This window comes from Fringilla coelebs (genome assembly GCF_963513975.1).
Source record: "Fringilla coelebs genome assembly, chromosome: 2".
Lineage (NCBI taxonomy): Eukaryota > Metazoa > Chordata > Aves > Passeriformes > Fringillidae > Fringilla > Fringilla coelebs.
This window is the reverse complement of record NC_140029.1, coordinates 88721929-88741600: the sequence shown is the minus strand read 5'-3', so window position 1 is coordinate 88741600 and position 19672 is coordinate 88721929. Positions and strand designations below refer to the sequence as shown.

At 47.5% G+C, this 19672-nt stretch overlaps 2 protein-coding genes across 2 annotated transcripts; one reads left to right on the top strand and one right to left on the bottom strand.

Moving 5' to 3' along the window:
* Positions 1 to 7209: 7209 nt before the first annotated feature.
* LOC311164720 (trypsin I-P1-like) lies at positions 7210 to 10065 on the top strand (the record flags this gene model as incomplete). The annotated part of the gene is made up of 5 exons (XM_084224284.1): positions 7210 to 7256; positions 7963 to 8131; positions 8715 to 8968; positions 9392 to 9528; positions 9916 to 10065. Exons 1-5 carry the CDS (start codon positions 7217 to 7219, stop codon positions 10063 to 10065), a joined length of 750 nt encoding a protein of 249 aa, XP_084080410.1. The 5' UTR covers positions 7210 to 7216.
* Positions 10066 to 16594: 6529 nt separating this feature from the next.
* On the bottom strand, positions 16595 to 19464 carry LOC311166287 (trypsin I-P1-like; the record flags this gene model as incomplete). The annotated part of the gene is made up of 5 exons (XM_084226183.1): positions 16595 to 16744; positions 17132 to 17268; positions 17718 to 17965; positions 18550 to 18718; positions 19425 to 19464. 5 exons carry the CDS (start codon positions 19462 to 19464, stop codon positions 16595 to 16597), a joined length of 744 nt encoding a protein of 247 aa, XP_084082309.1.
* Between the last annotated feature and the right edge of the window lie 208 nt (positions 19465 to 19672).

Genomic DNA, 19672 nt, shown 5'->3' with positions numbered 1-19672 from the left:
TTTAGTTTGAATATTGTCTGTCATGCCAAACCTGTTAAAAGCCTTTTTTCCCCAGTAGTAATCAGACCTTAAATCCTGGAGGGAGAAACTGTTTGAGACTTGATGGGAAATTAAACAGATTGTGGAGGCTTTGGGAATTAATTCTAACATTGTTCTAAGAACTCTGAGACAAGGAAAAAAACATTTCAATGCAGTTGGGCTACACCTTCTTCTTTAATCACTTATGTTAGAATTTATTACTCATTCCAGGATGTTGATTTCTACTCAGATGAGCTTTTCTGTCTCAGGAAACAAAATATGATTGCAGACTCACCAAAGGAAGCAAGCAACTGGAAGATGTAACTCAGGACCTCTAGTGTGTCTCTTGGGAATTGCTTAAAATGTTCCTGCCTTTTGAAGAGTACCTAAATTGACAGCCATTTCATTTTTCAATTCAAAATGTCTAATTCTTTCAGTCTGTTTTCTTCCTGGATAAACGATGAAACAAGGGAAAACAAAAAAGTACCAAGATAAAGGCAGGTATGGTCAATCATCCCAAGTAAGACCCTGAACTGCTGTACTCAGGGAAGAATAGATGCAGAAAAGTGGGGGAATACAGTTATAAAATGGGCCATTCACAGGTAAACAGGATGCTAGTGAGTATGCTTGTCTGGCTGTGCTTTGTGCTGGCTTAGCTCAGACTTACCAAGCCCTGTCTTACTAAGTTCCATTTCTAAGTATTTTCCTGAGGGAGGAACTGTCTATTCTTTGTGCACGTGTTTTGTGTCTGGACATCTGTGGGCTATGAACTGGAGTCAGAGCACAGGCACCAGCAGCTGGAGAGAGCAGACTAGGTGACCTTAAGCAGCAGAGACTGGAGTAGGGCCCCAGGCTAGAGGGGCCACGGGTTCCCGTGCTGGCAGCCGCGGAGAGGGAGGGTGTGCGAGTGTGTGATCACTCGTGAACGTGAAGCCAGACTAGCTGGCAGGTAAGTGAGGTGACCTGGGCTCCAGGTGTGTGTCCCTAATGGCAAGAACAGTGAGAGGTGCCCACAAGAGGAAGCAGGGGAGTCACAGGCATTTTTTGGAGAGGGAGCTGTGTGAGAGGAATGTGTGTGGACATAATGGCAACTGGACTGCAGTGCTAGGGGACTCAGAGGTCCAAGGACTGGCACATGTGACTGGCATCCAGTGACAGCCAGTGGACTCAGTATCTCAGCACAGAAACATGTGAAGAGCTTGCACACTGTCCATGTGTATACAGATATTTCCCACTATTGAACCCTTGTCTAGAACCCTGATTTCCCACTGTGAACCCCAGCCAGAAGGGGACAAAAGATGAGGCCATGGGTGCTGGTCTGTGGGTGCATCTGTGTTGATCCATGTGTTCGCCTGTGTATACATGAATGTATGCTTGGTATTTATCAGTATAAATACTGGGGAGACATTCTCATTCTTACTGCCAGCTGGGCCAGGGGGCCTGGAGCTGTGGTAGCTTCCCCTCTGTCAGCTGAGCCTAACAGGGAGCCTCAGGGGAAAACTGTGAGATCTGCTCCCTAAGGGTGAAAGAGACCAGAGAAGAGTTATGACAATGAGGAAAGGGCTGAGATGCGCTGCCCACGTGGAAGAGAACCAAGGGAATAAGGAAAGGATTCCTACTGATGAGTGTTTAACATACACTGGGAACAGTAAGTACTGGTTTAGCAGAGGTTTGTGCTAGATTTGGAAACTAATGTCATGAAACAGAGCATCAGGCAAAGGTGGTCTTCCCTGTCCCAAATGTTAGAGAAAAATGCCTGCTGCAAAGCAAGGAAGGCACTGGAAACCCATTATCCGACCTACACGTAGGCTTAGTGCCTAAGGTCTGGACTAGAATTGCGTCCAAGACAGTGGCGACTGTGAGCATCAGATGGCTGTGTAGTTTTAGGGGATTTAAGGCATCTCTTCTGAAAGCTTTCCTTTCAGTAGTCTACACCAGTGCAGGAAAGTCCTCCAGGGCCAATTCTTTGCAGACAATTCTTAGAGGAATCCTTCCTCCTCAGGCTTGTCATCCCTTGCCTAGTCAGACCCACGTTGCTCCTTTCTTTACAGCTCTCACCCCCAAACAGTCCACCCAAATTCTGTTTCTAAGGGAAGCAGCTTGTCTGCTCTTTTGGTGAAAGTTCCTTTTCCTCATCCATTCTACTTCACTGTGCCAGCCTTGCTGGCTGCCACCTCTAAACTTCTTCCCAAGTTTTTCAGACCATCTGACTTTCCACGTCACTACCTTTACACTTTTCCCAGTCCTTCCTTGTCTCGCTTTTTGTTTCCTAAACTCTCCATCCCATATCTTTATAGCAAAGAGTCAGCTTCTAGGTTTAGAGATGTTAAAATTGCCCAGTTTGTATAGGCTTGGGGTACATACACCCTCCAGGGAAGATTCTTCAGCTCTTCTGCTCTCTTGCAGATCATGTGCTGGATGAGATGGATTAAATAAATATTGTATTTGCAGGGAGCCCTGACGAAAGCAGGAATGATGCATCTGACTCCATTTTCTCAGAAGGCTAATTTCTTACTTCATTATACTATATTATATTAAAGAATATTATAATACACTATACTAAAGAGTACAGAAAAGATATTTACTCAGTGCTAAAAAGATAATAATGAAAACTTGTGCCTCTTTCCAGAGTCCCAACACAGCTTGGCCGTGATTGGCCAAAGAGTCAAAACAACTCACACCAGAATACAACCAGGTAATCACCTGTGGGTAAACAATCTCCAAACACATTCCACACATGAGCACAACACAGGAGAAGCAAATGAGATAAGAATTGTTTTCCTTTTCTCTGAGGCCTCTCAGCTTCCCAGGAGAAAAATCCTGGGCAAAGGAATTTTTTCAGAGACTGTGAATGCCACAAATAAATACTTTGAAATCTGATGTCTCCCTCTGCTATGTCCTTTCAAGGCCCTTCCTTCCTGGTCCAGCCATTTGTTGAAGATTACTGGGACACAGTCTGTTTCCAGCCTCAGAGGCTGAGGCTTTATATCCACATCTGGCTCAATGTGAGACAACTGTTCATAGGATTTTCCTATCCTTCCTCCAAGTACCATGCTATTTTCTAACTTTTTCATTCCCTCAGTGCCTCTGGCCACAATCATCCAGAATTCCTTCCCTGTTCCTGAGCTCAGGCACTCTGAAAGAAGTTATAATTTCCTTCTTCAACACCCAAAACTTGACAAAAACCAGAATGGCTTCAAGGTAGTGAAGAAGTCAGAGAGGACATGAAGGCTCTGCAGAATTGGACACTGTTAAGACACTGGATGTTATAGCAAAATGTAAGAAATGCCACGTGAAATATTCTTTGACGGTACTAGAACAGTGTTTTCCATAAATTCCTCACTATACACCCCTATCAGGGAAGTATTTTTAAACACATACACCTAGCTGATGTCCCTTTAGTAGCTGATAATTAGATATGTGTAACACTAAAGTTCTAATGCTTCCACCTGACACCTCAGTGCCTCATCCTGCACCCCACTTTGAAGACTTCTGCACAGGAACATCATAAGGCAGCAGCCTGTCACTGAATATGGATTCAGATGCAAAGTCTAGAAGATGCACAGCCCTTCACCAAACACTCTCCTGATCCCCAGCAACTGAGGAGCTGATGTTCCAAGTCCTAGGGGTGCCTGTCCAGGAACACTTCACTGGCAGAAGATATATGGGAAGAGAGGAGCGATTGCTCTCCACCACAAAACTCTGTGAGATCACAGAATCACAGGATATTCTGAGGGGGAAGGGACCCACAAGGATCAAGTCCAACTCCTAAGTGAATGGCTCATACAGGGATCAAACCTATGACTGAGATGTAAAACACTTCATGTTTTATGCTCATGGGAAACTTTACCTCTGTCAGCCCATAGTCTCAGCAGGTTTCTCTTTCCCAGGATCTTGCATCAGCCTGGACAAATATATTTCCTTTATCTGAGTCCTGTGATGACACAGCTGACCAAAATACTTGAACTAGGAACATGGAGTTCCAGAAAAACAAGCTGCCATTGCTTGTCCATTGATAATATCTAACACAGCTACCCTTCAGTCACCATCCCTCCCCCTTCCTGCACCCCCAGGAGCCACCAGCTTTCTACTGCAGCATCACTGCATGAAATGAGAAACTTGTTTGCAGCAATGGATGTACACCCTCGAGTGTATTTCTTTGAAGGATCCTATAAAAACCTTTCAATGGGTCTGTGGGATGTTCAGCACCACTGAACAGAAGGGGTTATTTATGTTTCAGACAGGGATTTCTTCTCAGAAAGGAAGGAAGGAAGGAAGGAAGGAAGGAAGGAAGGAAGGAAGGAAGGAAGGAAGGAAGGAAGGAAGGAAGGAAGGAGGGTCATCAGAGGGTGTTCTAATTTCAGCTGTAATTCAAAGGGGTCTGTTCATCCTCCACAGTTCTCATGGAAAGACCTGAAGGGCTCCTCTGAGACTGCTTGCTGGATGACCTCTGAATCATGTGTCAGAAACACCATTTGCCTTCATTTGACATTAGTTTGCCCCATGAGCAGAACACGATGGAGGTCTGGCCTTTATGGCAGCCTCTAGAAGGGGTGTCAGAGAGGCTGTTAGGAGAATGAGAGCAGCTTGGATGAGGTAAGTTCACTAGATACCATCCATCAAAGACTTAAAAACACAGGAGCCACAGGAGCTATGATCCAGATCTTTGGCTGTGAGCTTTAGCAGTAGCCTAGGAACAGGTCAGGAGTCTCCTCTTGCTGATTGAAGTAAGTAGCTTAGGGAACCAGGGAGATCATGTTTTGTTGTTCAAATTTATTTCATTGACTCCTTGTTCAGTGGTTTGTTCTCTTGTACCCCCATGCTCTCTCTGAGTTGGTTTACCCCTGGGTTTTTACCCTCCCTCAAAGCTGTACCTCATACCATGCCCCACTTCTTCTTCCAGCTCTTTTCCTGCCTGTCAAGGCAACCCAGCCGGTTTTGGTCCTGAACCTTCTCTGCCACTTTAACCTCAGGCCAATCCCTGACTGCAGCGCCCCTTTGGAATTCCCCTACTCCTCGAAGCCCCATTGGCCCGTGTGACCCACCTTCTCCACCCTCCTACCCCATTTGGCCCCAGACACTCAATGTAATCTCCTCACTCCTCCCCTGAGGATTCCCTATTGGTTAGCTGTTTGTATCCACCCCCTGAGTTGTATCAGTATAAAACCCCTTGCACAGGAGCGCCCAATGGTTTTTGTTTCTGGTGTCTTTGCTCCCGATGATCCTTTGCTTGTGCAGCCTCAATACAGGGGGCATGCTCATTTCTCCTTGGCTAGGCTTCTGTCTTGGCTTGTGTCTGGAACCATAGAGCAAGAAGCTCTAAAGGTTCTGCCTCTTGTAAATCCCCATACCGAGGCAGTTCCCCACTCATGGCTTGGTGCCAGAATTCTAAGAGCTAGCCCGGGCTCTGGTAGCCAGCAATGTTCTTCTGGGGTATTATCAGCCAGCCCTATATGATGTACTTCCTGCTATTAAGAATAATTTATATGTTAAAGATCAGATGAGATTAAATAAGTAACAAAAGAAAACAATAAAAAGTACCAAGATAAAGGCAGGCATGGTCAAGATTCCTGATTCAAATGGACACTTGCTAATTTGCCTAAAATTTGTGTGGATATTAAACCGAATGATATACCCCATGAAAGGAAGCAAAGGGAAGAAGTTGTACCCTAAGTGTTATCTTGCAGGGTATGAAAGCTATAGATCAGGAAAAATATCGTACTAAAAAGTGGGTCTGCTTCTATGCCAATGGCATGTTTTCGGCAAAGAGAAGAGAAATCGACAGAGCAAATGTAACCATTTTGTAAACTGGAAATTTTTCTTGCTCCACTTAGTTATGATGGGGTTGGACAGGTTTGGTAATTTTTGACCCTCTTCATCCTTAGACCATTTTCCTTTCCCACAAGAAGCTTTTAATCCTTCATTCTTTCACAGTATACAACATGCTTGTAAGAAAGCTGTGCGCTAATACCAGTTTAAAGGCCAACAGAATTCATACTCCACCTTGGAGGAGGCCCTGGCCTTGGACTTGTACTTCAACATGAAGGAAAATTTCCCTCTGGACAGTGACAGACATATCAGTCTGCCAGGACCCACAAAAAAATTAATCAAGAGATGGAGAGGAAGAGTATTTCTATTTAGTGTCTCAAGCTATTCCAGCAGTTCCAAACATATGGCTTCCCTTTAATGTCTCTGGAGAGCATCCCGTGTCTTTCAGGAGCTAACATGATGAAGTTGGCAGCTGCTTGGAGAATGAACATGATTATTCTGCAAAGCTTTAGTAAACTTTGCGTCATGACAGAAATCCCCACTCCTGCACAGAGGGATTTCAGAAGATCTCACTATTTGTGTTCACAGAAGTATTGCTCATCTACATTACACTCATAAACATCAGCATTGTACTGAAATTCTGGTGTGGCAAAAATGAGTCTGTGGAACATTCCAGAGATGAATAAAAGCATGGTTTGGTACATAGGCAGATATTTTAAGAGGGGTTAGGAGAGAGAAATTAGAAAAGGGAGCTGCTGAGCATTCCCACATTTGAACTATTGAACTTGGGAAACAGTGGGGGGCACAGGATCAGTTTTCTGTCCTCCCATTTGAAATTACAATGGAGGAATTTAGGATTTAGGAAAACACTGTCTTGCATATGATAAAAACAGACATTATTCAAGAGTAGGAATTTGCTGAAATAAATATAACAAAGTTAACCACTGGGTTTGCTGGAGTTTTTGGGGTTTTTTTTCCCCAAATAAATGCAATGTATCTTTTTCTCCACTACCTAAAATATGCAACTTTGGGTAAAAACTTGCATTTTTAGGAAAGATACCGTCAGCACAGAGGAATTTGAAAGAGGTTTGAGAGTTGTTATTTCTGTTATACAGGTGCTGTGTATAAGAATGAGACAGACAAACAACTACACATCTTCCAAAGCCAAAAAGTATTTTTAGATTGAAGGCTACCTTACAGAATAATTAAAATAGCTCTCTATCTTAGCAGAGGTTTATGATTAACGTGTATGACATTTGTACATTCTATCAATGCCTGTTAATCCCCATATTTGGATCTTCAAATTTTCCACTGTGTACTTTTTGTCTGGAGAAAACCTTGGACAGCAGATAAGACCATCACCAGAAACGTATTTCTAGCAGCTCCCACGTCCACTCAACCAGTCTGGGTTTGAGATCGAATCAAGACCATGAAGTGCCTGCTGCTTCTCGCCTTTATTGGGGTGGCAGGTGAGTACATTTTTTATTTCTATTTCTGTCATTTAATAGCAAGCTGATTTTCTGAGCAAAACTGCAAGGTAGCCTATTGTGGGATAGCCAAGTCCAGTTTTGACTTGCACAAGTCAGAGCCCTGCAACTTCCATCTTTGGTCTGCTCATAACTCCTTGTGCCACAAGCTGGGGAATGAGCCCTTCATGGGGGTTCCCAACCCAGCTATGGAGATGTGACCACAGCTTCAGAAAAAGGCTGCCTCCTCCTTCAGGATTAAGGAGGGCACAGGGAATTGCTCTGACTCAGAAAGTTCTAAGGCAATTGCAAAATTTTGGATCCTCAGTGGGTTCTCCAAGAAGATATCACTGCACAGTTGTTTTTACTTTTTCCCTCAGTCAACCCTTGACTGTTTCAGTAGATGGGATTCAGGGAAAGACACACCTGTGATCTGATCCAACAAGAACATTTCTGTGTCCCTGTGTTCCCTCAGGGAGTAGCCAGCAGGGCTTTAGTTGTAGGCACGAGAGGCACCCCTGTAAGTCTGATCCCCTTCTTTGAGGGTGCAGCAAATGCCTGTGCCTTAGACCTGCCCAGCAGCGCTGCCCTGAGTGTCCATAGAAGGGGAGCCTACAAGTGAGGGGCCTCAGACAGGCAGTCACAGGGCAGATGACAGGTCACATTACCTTAGGCCAGCTGTTGACACATGGCCCTTCTTGTTCCCCAGTTGCCTTCCCCACCTTTGCTGAAGACGACGATGACAAGATTGTGGGAGGCTACACCTGTGCAAAGAACTCTGTGCCCTACCAGGTGTCCCTGAATTCTGGATATCACTTCTGTGGAGGTTCCCTGATCAGCAGCCAGTGGGTCCTGTCGGCTGCTCACTGCTACAAATCGTGAGTGGAAAAATCACATCTTTCTAAAACACATTTCTGTCTTCCAGTTCACTTCTAGCAGGAATTCTGAGCTATGAGACAGAAATATCTAAGTGCTTCCATTCTCACTGGAGATAGCCAAAGGATGGGTGGATCATTCAGGCATCCTGAGGGATTGTCCATTTCTGCAAATGTTCCTGTGAAGGCAGAGCATTTTCTGAAATAACAATGGGATAATCAAGCAGAGAGTTCTGGGCTGGGATTTCTTATCAATTGAACAATTCTTGCTAAAGCATTCTCCCTGGAGAACAGGGAGAGGATCAAGGTCCAGCTGGAGCCGTTTGCCTTGTCCCAGAATATTTGTACCTAGTGCTGCTCTGTATTCTACTGTTGTCATGTATTTAATGACCCACAGTAATTCACCACCCGTGCATGAAGTGGGTTAAGGTCTCAGTGGATCCCCAGGGCTCCCTGTAGGACAAGAAAGATCCTGTGCCCCAGAAGGCTTCTGTGGCAGTGATGTTGGAGTGAGTGCACTCAGTGGCAGGGGTTTCTCTCAGCCTGCCTGTAGCACTAAGGACACGCTGTGCCTTCTGTTTTCCAGTCGAATCCAAGTGCAGCTTGGGAAACACAACCTGGAGCTCACTGAATCCACACAGCAGTTTATCAACTCTGCTAAAGTCATCCGCCACTCTGGCTACAACCCCTACAACCTGGACAATGACATCATGCTCATCAAGCTGGCCACCCCAGCCACGCTCAGCAGTGCTGTCCAAACCATTCCTCTGCCTACCAGCTGCGTGGCCGCCGGCACCACCTGCCTGATCTCCGGCTGGGGCAACACTCTCAGCAGTGGCTGTAAGTACTCTGGGGGAACTACAGACCCTTGGGGGTCTGGGATTGTGGATCTTGAATTCCTACCAGAGATCTCTGTTCTCTCACACTGATGGTCAGAGATGTGCATGGCCAGTGGTGTCTATTTCACTGATGACATCCAAACCTTCACCAGAGGAGAGGATGGTTTTCCTTAGGCTCAGGGTTCTTCCAGTGTATGTATCACATGAGCTGATGAGCCTCCAGGTATCAGAAAAGTTAAGGTGGCTGCAGTGTAGAATGGTGGGCCCATGGGTAAGAATTTGTTCCATCTCTACAGAAGGGGCCCATGCTGTGCTTACTGTTGCCAGGAAGCAGGATGGCTGCTAGAACAGGGTGTCCTGCATTTGCTTTTCTGCTAAAAGGACTCAGCAATGCCATCAGCCATCTCTCCCTATTTCTTTGCAGCTAACTACCCGGACCAACTGCAGTGCCTGAAGGCCCCAGTCCTCTCTGCCCAGCAGTGCTCTGATGCCTACCCCGGGGAAATCACCAACAACATGATGTGTGTAGGATTTGTGGAGGGAGGAAAAGACTCCTGCCAGGTAACTCATCTGCCTCTCCTTTCCCAGTTATTTCTCTCCCACCTTTTTGCAGCTGAAGAGGCCTTCACATTACAGAGTCAGCTATACTCACTGCACTGGTAAATCTGAGTTTCTGAATGACAGCAGAGGCTTCAGGCACACATATCCTGAAGGTTTGCCAAGTACCACATCTGGCAAAAGCAGGCAGCTGGCTCATCCTTAGCTGTGGTGCTAAAGTCAGGCATGGGAGTATCAGGTGGAGAGAGTGAATCAGGAACAGCCTTTGTAGAACTTTTGTGCAGAGTACATCCGGCAGGGCTTCCTCCGGGGTCAGTGATCTCAGGGATCTCTGGCTCGTTGCTTAGGCTGATGCCATTTGCTGAGTATCCATACTCTTTGTATGCACAGGGAGATTCCGGCGGTCCCGTGGTCTGCAATGGAGAGCTCCAGGGCATTGTCTCCTGGGGTTATGGATGTGCCCAGAGGGGCTATCCCGGAGTTTACACCAAGGTTTGCAACTACGTCTCCTGGATTGAGTCTACCATCGCCTCCAACTGAGATGCTGGCTTGGTGTGACCTGTATTTTCTCATCATTGTTTCTATTCATTTGGGCCTGGACAAGCAAAAATTATGAGAAATTAATAAAGACTTTTAGGCACCCCTACTTTGTGCACTGTTTCTCTGGAAACTTCAAAAGGCTGTTATATGGAGCACAGTAGCAGTGAACATCAGTCAAGAGAAAATATTAATTATTTGTCATGACTCTCAGTTGACAGGGTCTTGGAACACTTTGCAGACTCGTATCAGGATTCTTTCAGTCAGTTACATGCTCTTGTTTCTGAAGCAGAACATCATTTCTGTTCTTTATGAACAGGAAAAGTAATAGCCCATATTGCAGCAGTTCTTGAAGTGATTCTGAAATTCATCCTCAAATGTTTCCTGTCCCCCTTCCTCTTGGAACACTAGCAGCTGCCGCTTTCTTTGAGCCTGCTCATATCACCACCTGAGGAATGAGGAGGGGTGAGGGTGGCGAGGGCCAGGAGGTCAGCAGAACACAGGGCATTGCAGTAGAGTATTTGGATCTGCCGTGTTGAAGAGTTGGTCCTTGCCTGGAGGCTGATTGGGATGTCATGATTGTGCTTGCAGAGTCCCAGAACGAGGCTCTGGTGTCCCAAATCCCAAGAGGAAAAGAAGAGCAGGAGAGACGAAGGAGGAAAGTGAGGAGGGAAGGCACAAAAGCTGCAGGTAGAAAGGACTTGTAGCTGGGAGGGAATCAGGAACACGAGCCAGAAAGGGAGCAAGGCAAAGAAGAAAGCAGGAGAGAAGGAAAGAAGATAAAAACCATGAGTTGACATAACAGATAGAAATAAAAGAGAGATGGATAGAGAATGGAACAGGGAATACAGAAAGAATAGGTGTAACGGGACAGAAAGGAAAGGGCACGGGGACAGACAGAAGACTTGGAAGGAGGAAAGTGTGAAGCTGTCTGTGAGTGGCAGAGAATGAGTGGAGACAGTGATGACAAGAAAAAACCAGAGTCAGAAGGTGAGACAGAGACCATGCTGAAGACAGGCAGATGGACAGGCAGACATACACTGTCTTTCCTGAAGAGGTGTCGAGTAGGTAAGAAAATGGGTCTCTGTCAAACACAGGGCTCAGTGTGTGCTGGTGGTACATCCCTGTTTGCCTGCAAAGCTTTGTGCTGTGCTGCACCAGCCTTTGACTCACTGTGGATCTTGTTCAGCACAGAAATATGTGCCTGAGTCATTGAGTAGGGCATGCTGAATCTTCACAGATAATTGGTTCTTCTTAGTCCCATTACTCTGGAAGCGATTTTGGAATTCCTTCTCAATATCTGCTTTGCCACCTTCCACTGAATATACAACCAGCTGCATACTGGCATTCTTCTCCATGGGTAATTTGTACCAGTACATTGTCTTGGCTGCATTCCCCAGTCCAGAACATTCCAGAGTGATGGTGTCTCCCACCCGGACAACTGTATCTGGTGATTGCTGAAGGGCCCAGCCTGGAGAGACAGGAGATGAAAAGTAGGAAGTGAAGAGCATTGAAGAGGACAAAAAATACACATCCTTGAGGTATGCCATGGGATGGAATGCCACCAGGATATCAGAAATCTGTGGGACAGTGCCCCGCTTCTCTGAAAAAGACGTATAGGTTACAAAAACCCCAATAATAAGCTTTAAATGCAGCAGTGAATCTGTTTTGAGAAATAATGACTTTGGTACTCTCAAGTGAAGTATTAAAATGGGGCAGGAAAAACCACATTTGTAGCTTTGCAGGATTTCCTGATTCAATAGCTGGTGGTGGAAAAGTTCACCTGGTTCATTGCCCACCCCCAGCCTGGAAGCCTTGGGGAAGCGGCACTGCCAGGAATTGGGAGCACAGCTGAGGATGGAGCAGCAACAGCTCCAGTGCAGCTGCTCAAGAGGAAGGGAAGCGCACTTACCCACAGGGAGCAGCATGGCCACAAGGAACTGGTGGAAATCCATAGAGAAAGATCCCCTCCTTCCAGCCACCTGCCACTGGTGACAGCACAGACACAGAGGTGTGGAAAGAGGAGAGGTGGAGAGGAAGAGATAAGTCTCTCTGTGGGTGGGCAGGGGAGTGAGCAGGAGTCTGAAATGTCACAAGGCTGTTGGCTGTCCAGGAACGGTGGGCAATGACACCTGCAGGCAGTCATGAGGTGCTTGTACTCTGCTCCTCTGGCTTCCTGCTGTGTGTGAGCGTGGGTGTGCAAGAGTAGGTGGGACTTCAGTAGGTGCCATAGCTCAGAGCTCTTGTGGAGCAGGATGGGGCAGTGTGGCAGCCTGAGTGTGTGCACAGGAATGCACAAAATGACAGAAATGGATGGGAGGACAAGGACATCTCAGGAATGCAGGTTTGTGTCTGTTTCTCACTGTGTGTCTCCTCACTAGCCTCCCTCACACGCTCAGAGTCCCAACCCTGCAAACTGCAATGTGAAGTCACTGCTTCCCTCCGTCAGACCTGACACGTTGTGCAGGTATGGGAGGAACTGCTGACCTGCAGAGCTGGTGTCTCTTGGAGCCTGCCATAGAATACTTCTGTTCCTGTTCTTCTCTAATCCCAGAGGGGGATCTCAAGGAGAGAACGGGCTGCCTTTGCTTCGGCACTGGCAATGGCCTTTAAGAGCCTGCACCTCACAGAGATCTCTGAGCAGAAGGATGTGCCGCACAGGATGGGCTGATACACACTGACTTTCTCCATGCCAGAGAATAGATACTCTCTTTGCCTCTTTATTGCCACACACTGAAAATAGCACCAGGACACAAATGTACAAAGCTGGAGAAAACCGTGTCTTGTTTTCTCTGTGTCCACACAGCCTTGCTCACCTGCCCAAGGCAGTGGGAAATCCCCGTAGGCAGGGAGAGACACTCGTAGTTTGTGTGCACTGAGTTTGGGTACAGAGGTCTGAGAGAGACTCTGCACATCCGTGCTGTGCTGTGTGCACAGCAGTGTGAGGCTGGCCCATCCAGGACATCAAGTGATCCCACTGCTCAGGGCTCTGAAGGGCTTTGCACTGCAGCTGTTCCCCTGTGTCCTGTCAGCAGAGGAGAGCAGCAGTGCCCCCAGCTCCTCCCAAATCCTCTGCTGCAGATTTGAGTGTGTCCCATTGCATTCATTTCCCCAGTCTGCGTAGAGAAGATTCTGAAAAGACCCCATATTCCTCTAAAGCAGTTGGATAAAAAAGCCAAGAGATTGGGCTACTGTGTATAAACTCCAAATCCTCCCAGGACCAGCAGCAGCAGCACTCCAGCAGAGAGGAGGCTGTTCCTGATGTGTCCATGCAAAGGATCTGCAATTCCCTGGGGTGAGCAGAGGGCAGGGCAGTGCATGGGGAGCCTTGCAGAAGACACCCTATTGGAGCAGTTAGTGATGTTGAACAGGCATGGCTGCTGTGTGGGGCCCTGTGTTTAGGTCCTGAGAAGCTTGGATGTTTGCCTGGGAATCTGCAGGGTGGCAACCACCTGGAGTTCCTTGCGCAGGCCTGTGCTGTGCACGGGTGTGTGATGCAGGACAGAGCCATGGGATGGGCCAGCTAAGAAGGGACCTCAAGGGGGTCACTGCTCCAACCTCCCTGCTCAAGCAGAGTCCTCCCAGCGCACATGGCACACAGTTCTATCCAAATGGTTCATGGATATCTCCACGGCTTCTTTGGGCTATCTGCTCCAGTGCACAGTCACACACAGTGCAAAGCTCTGACCTTAGATTCAGGTGGAACTTCCAGTGCATCATTTTCTGCCCTTTGCCTCTTGTCTTAGTGCTTGGCATCACAGTGAAGAGTCTGGATTCAGCTCTTGGAACCCTCCCTTCAGATACCTGTAGACTTTGATGAGGTGGCAACTTAGTTGTTTCTTCTCAAGGCAGAACTGCCCAGCTACCTCAGAACTCGTGCACATAAGATGTGGTCCACTCTACTAATCATCATCCTTCTCATCTCCTGAACATTCACCAGGAGCTCCATGTCTCTTTTGTACCAAGGAGCCCAGAAATGGACAAAACACAGCAGATTTGCCTCACCAGGGCTGAGTGGAGCTTCACTGCCCTTCCCCTGCTGGCAATGCTCTTCCTAATGCATCCCAGAACATGTATGGCTTCTTGGCCACCAGGACAAACTGCTGGCTCATGCAGAGCTTCTTGTCCACCAGGACTCCCAGGTCCTTCTCTTACGAGCTGCTTCCCAGCTGGTCTGCCCCCAGCCTGTGCTGGTATACAGGGTTATTTTTCCATTCACCTAAAATCCTGTATTTGCCTTTTCTGAATTTCAGAAGGTTCCTTTCTGCCCGTTCCTTCAACCTGTCAAGGCCCATCTAAAGGGCTGCACTGCACTGTGGGCTATCAGCTATTAATCCTAACTTGTTATCAGTGAAGTTCATGAGGAGACTCTCTACCCCTTCACCAGAATCCCCGAGGAACAGAACACTGTAACATCTTGGAAATCTCTATTAGCTACAGAGCTTGTGAACATAACTTGCAATTTTAAAATGTTTTTGGTAAAGATAAACTGTATGTGGATAAAGGGCTTGATAACAGGTGCTTCCTGCCCCAGACACCACTCTACATGGAGGACTTAGGGATCCACATAACACTGTGCAACTGAGTTAGCACAGGCTTGTGCTCTGCTGTTCATATTCCTTGGCCACAGAACAACCACAGACAAGGCGTTGTAACAGAGGAGCACGTGGGCAGCTTCCACATGGTGCTGGCTACTTCCACACCTGCCAGGCCTTGCCTTTATCTACAGGTGCACCAAGAACTTCCCACACAGGCACTCCTTCCTTTTCACAGTGAGAATTACGTGCAGGGTTGACTGGAGTTAATGGCAGTCAGTGGAGTGCAGACTGAAGGCAGAAACAAGAAGGCGGGGAAGGGAAGGGAGACAGAGACAAGAAGGGCTGGCAGAAGCAAGTGTAGTGCAAATAGTAGAGTTAAATGCAGAGGGAGGCCTTGAGTGGCAAGGAGACAGTGATGGACAAATACACAGCCAGCATTTGAGGAGGAAGGCAAGGCTAAGAAGCAGAGCAGCTACTGAGTGAGAAGTGATCACCCTGCCACGTGCAGCACCCACAAGGTGGAAAGCAGGTCCTGTTTGTGCAGGGACAAGTTTGTGCTCAGCTGCCTCAGCAGTCTCACCACTGTGCTCACCCTCAGCACAGTAGTATGTGCCAGAGTCATTGAGAAAGGCATGTTCTATTGAGAGGGTGATACTGTCTCCTTGTATATTGCTGCTCTTGAAATGGCTCTCAAAACCCTTCTCCACTGCTGCGGTACCACCTTGTACTGCAGAAGCCAGAAGAGTCAGACTGGAATTCTTCACTGAAGGCAGAATAAACCAGTACATAGCTGTGCTGGTGGATTTCTTCTGGGAACATTCCAGATTCACAGATTGGTCTTCTTTTATCACCATGTCTGGAGACTGTTCCAGGGCTAACACTGGAAAGGAAAAGTAGGAGCAGTGAGGAAGAGGAAAAAATGGAAAAAACCTCAACTAGGCACTCAGGGTTAGTAGGGAAAGGATGAGAAGGAATCAGACAGCCACCAGAGCAGTTCAAGGCATGGGACAGCTCTTCAGATCAGCAGGTGAATTTCCAATCTCTCCTCAGTAGGCAAGATGCATTCCTGGCCAGTTTGAGTCAAAAATCAGGAACCATGTACCGGCTGCACAAAGAATGACAAATAGATGGCCATTGCAGAAGATTTCAGGGATTCCCATTCCCACCACATTCACTGCTTATCCTCCATGCAGAAGTCTCTGCAGAAGGAAGCACTGCCAGGAACTGGTTACACAGCTGGGAGAGCAGCAGCGGGATCAGGGGAGGTGCTCAGGGCTGCGTTGAGTTCACTTACCCAGAGGGGCCAGCATGGCCACCAAGAAACAGCAGGGCACCATGGGGGGAAAGGCCCTACCCTCTGAGCAAGGTGCCTCTTGTAGCTGCCCAAAGGTATGTGCAGAGGGAGCAGGGAGTGAGGGTGAGACATCTGGGGTGGGGCTGGCCAAGAAATGAGAGAAGGCATTGGCTGGCTGGGAACCCTGGGGAGTGACAGAGAGCATCTGTGTCATTATCCTCTCTGCCTTGAGAATTGGGGTCTGCAAGGAGATTTGCTTTCCTGTAGGACTGAGCTTGTCCTCCAGTGGTTGTGGAGGCTGCCCCTGGGATTCAGGCATTGAGAGCTCTGGGGGCTAGAAAAGAGGGGGCAGAAGTCTGAAATGGTCTTTTCAAAGTCAGAAATGTGGAGTAACTCTCATAGATGAAAAGCTTCAGAAACAAGTGAAAATAACTGACTGAAAGACTTTTAAAATGTGTCTGTAGACTTTTCCAAGATACTTACAGTTCTACAGGTACTGAAAATATTAAATACTTTCTCCTGTGTAAAGGAGATCCACTATGCATCTGCTCCATATCACAGGTATGGAAGTTCCCAGAAAAACAGTGCACAAAGTAGGATTGCCTGAAAGTCTTTATTAATTTCTCATAATTTTTGCTTGTCCAGACCCAAAAGAACAGAAACTATGACATGAAAATACAGGTCACACCAAGCCAGCATCTCAGTTGGAGGCGATGGTAGACTCGATCCAGGAGACGTAGTTGCAAACCTTGGTGTAAACTCCGGGATAGCCCCTCTGGGCACATCCATAACCCCAGGAGACAATGCCCTGGAGCTCTCCATTGCAGACCACGGGACCACCGGAATCTCTCTGTGCACACAAAGATAATGGATACTCAGCAAATGGCATCAGCTTAAGCAACGAGCCAGAGATCACTGAGATCACTGACCCCGGAGGAAGCCCTGCCGGATGTACTCTGCACAAAAGTTCTACAAAGGCTGTTCCTGATTCACTCTCTCCACCTGATACTCCCATGCCTGACTTTAGCACCACAGCTAAAGATGAGCCAGCTGCCTGCTTTTTCCAGATGTGGTACTTGGCAAACCTTCAGGATATGTGTGCCTGAAGCCTCTGCTGTCATTCAGAAACTCAGATTTACCAGTGCAGTGAGTATAGCTGACTCTGTAATGTGAAGGCCTCTTCAGCTGCAAAAAGGTGGGAGAGAAATAACTGGGAAAGGAGAGGCAGATGAGTTACCTGGCAGGAGTCTTTTCCTCCCTCCACAAATCCTGCACACATCATGTTGTTGGTGATTTTCCCAGGGTAGGCATCAGAGCACTGCTGGGCAGAGAGGACTGGAGCCTTCAGGCACTGCAGTTGGTCCGGGTAGTTAGCTGCAAAGAAATAGGGAGAGATGGCTTGTGGCATTGCTGAGTCCTTTTCAGAGCTTGGAGAAGACCTTAGAAGAAAAGCAAATGCTGGACACCCTGTTCTAGCAGCCATCCTGCTTCCTGGCAACAGTAAGCACAGCATGGGCCCCTTCTGTAGAGATGGAACAAATTCTTATCCATGGGCCAACCGTTCTACACTGCAGCCACCGTAACTTTTCTGGTACCTGGAAGCCCATCAGTTCATGTGATACATACACTGGAAGAACCCTGAGCCTCAGGAAAACCATCCTCGCCTCTGGTGAAGGTTTAGATGTCATCAGTGGAATAGACACCACTGGTCATGCACATCCCTGACCATCGATGTGAGAGAACAGAGATCTCTGGTAGGAATTCAAGATCCACAATCCCAGACCCCCGAGGGTCTGCAGTTCCCCCAGAGTACTTTCAGCCACTGCTGAGAGTGTTGCCCCAGCCGGAGATCAGGCAGGTGGTGCCGGCAGCCACGCAGCTGGTAGGCAGAGGAATGGTTTGGACAGCACTGCTGAGCGTGGCTGGGGTGGCCAGCTTGATGAGCATGATGTCATTGTCCAGGGTGGCCGGGTTGTAGCCAGAGTAGCGAATGATTTTAGCAGCGTTGATAAACTGCTGTGTGGATTCAGTGAGCTCCAGGTTGTGTTTCCCGAGCTGCACTTGGATTTGACTGGAAAACAGAAGGCACAGCGTGTCCTTTAGTGCTACAGGCAGGCTGAGAGAAACCCCTGCCACTGAGTGCACTCACTCCAACATCACTGCCACAGAAGCCTCCTGGGGCACAGGATCTTTCTTGTCCTACAGGGAGCCCTGGGGATCCACTGAGACCTTAACCCACTTCATGCATGGGTGGTGAATTACTGTGGGTCATTAAATACATGACAACAGTAGAATACAGAGCAGCACTAGGTACAAATATTCTGGGACAAGGCAAACGGCTCCAGCTGGACCTTGATCCTCTCCCTGTTCTCCAGGGAGAATGCTTTAGCAGGGATCATGCTATTGATAAGAAATCCCAGCCCAGAACTCTCTGCTTGATTATCCCATTGTTATTTCAGAAAATGCTCTGCCTTCACAGGAACATTTGCAGAAATGGACAATCCCTCAGGATGCCTGAATGATCCACCCATCCCTTGGCTATCTTCAGTGAGAATGGAAGCACTTACATATTTCTGTCTCATAGCTCAGAATTCCTGCTAGAAGTGAACTGGAAGACAGAAATGTGTTTTAGAAAGATGTGATTTTTCCACTCACGATTTGTAGCAGTGAGCAGCCGACAGGACCCACTGGCTGCTGATCAGGGAACCTCCACAGAAGTGATATCCAGAATTCAGGGACACCTGGTAGGGCACAGAGTTCTTTGCACAGGTGTAGCCTCCCACAATCTTGTCATCGTCGTCTTCAGCAAAGGTGGGGAAGGCAACTGGGGAACAAGAAGGGCCATGTGTCAACAGCTGGCCTAAGGTAATGTGACCTGTCATCTGCCCTGTGACTGCCTGTCTGAGGCCCCTCACTTGTAGGCTCCCCTTCTATGGACACTCAGGGCAGCGCTGCTGGGCAGGTCTAAGGCACAGGCATTTGCTGCACCCTCAAAGAAGGGGATCAGACTTACAGGGGTGCCTCTCATGCCTACAGCTAAAGCCCTGCTGGCTACTCCCTGAGGGAACACAGGGACACAGAAATGTTCTTGTTGGATCAGATCACAGGTGTGTCTTTCCCTGAATCCCATCTACTGAAACAGTCAAGGGTTGACTGAGGGAAAAAGTAAAAACAACTGTGCAGTGATATCATCTTGGAGAACCCACTGAGGATCCAAAATTTTACAATTGCCTTAGAACTTTCTGAGTCAGAGCAATTCCCTGTGCCCTCCTTAATCCTGAAGGAGGAGGCAGCCTTTTTCTGAAGCTGTGGTCACATCTCCATAGCTGGGTTGGGAACCCCCATGAAGGGCTCATTCCCCAGCTTGTGGCACAAGGAGTTATGAGCAGACCAAAGATGGAAGTTGCAGAGCTCTGACTTGTGCAAGTCAAAACTGGACTTGGCTATCCCACAATAGGCTACCTTGCAGTTTTGCTCAGAAAATCAGCTTGCTATTAAATGACAGAAATACAAATAAAAAATGTACTCACCTGCCACCCCAATAAAGGCGAGAAGCAGCAGGCACTTCATGGTCTCGATTCGATCTCAAACCCAGACTGGTTGAGTGGACGTGGGAGCTGCTAGAAATACGTTTCTGGTGATGGTCTTATCTCTTGTCAAGGTTGTCTTGTCAAGGTTTTCTCCAGACAAAAAGTACACGGTGGAAAATTTGAAGATTCAAATATGGGCATTAACAGGCATTGATAGAATGTACAAATGTCATACATGTTAATCATAA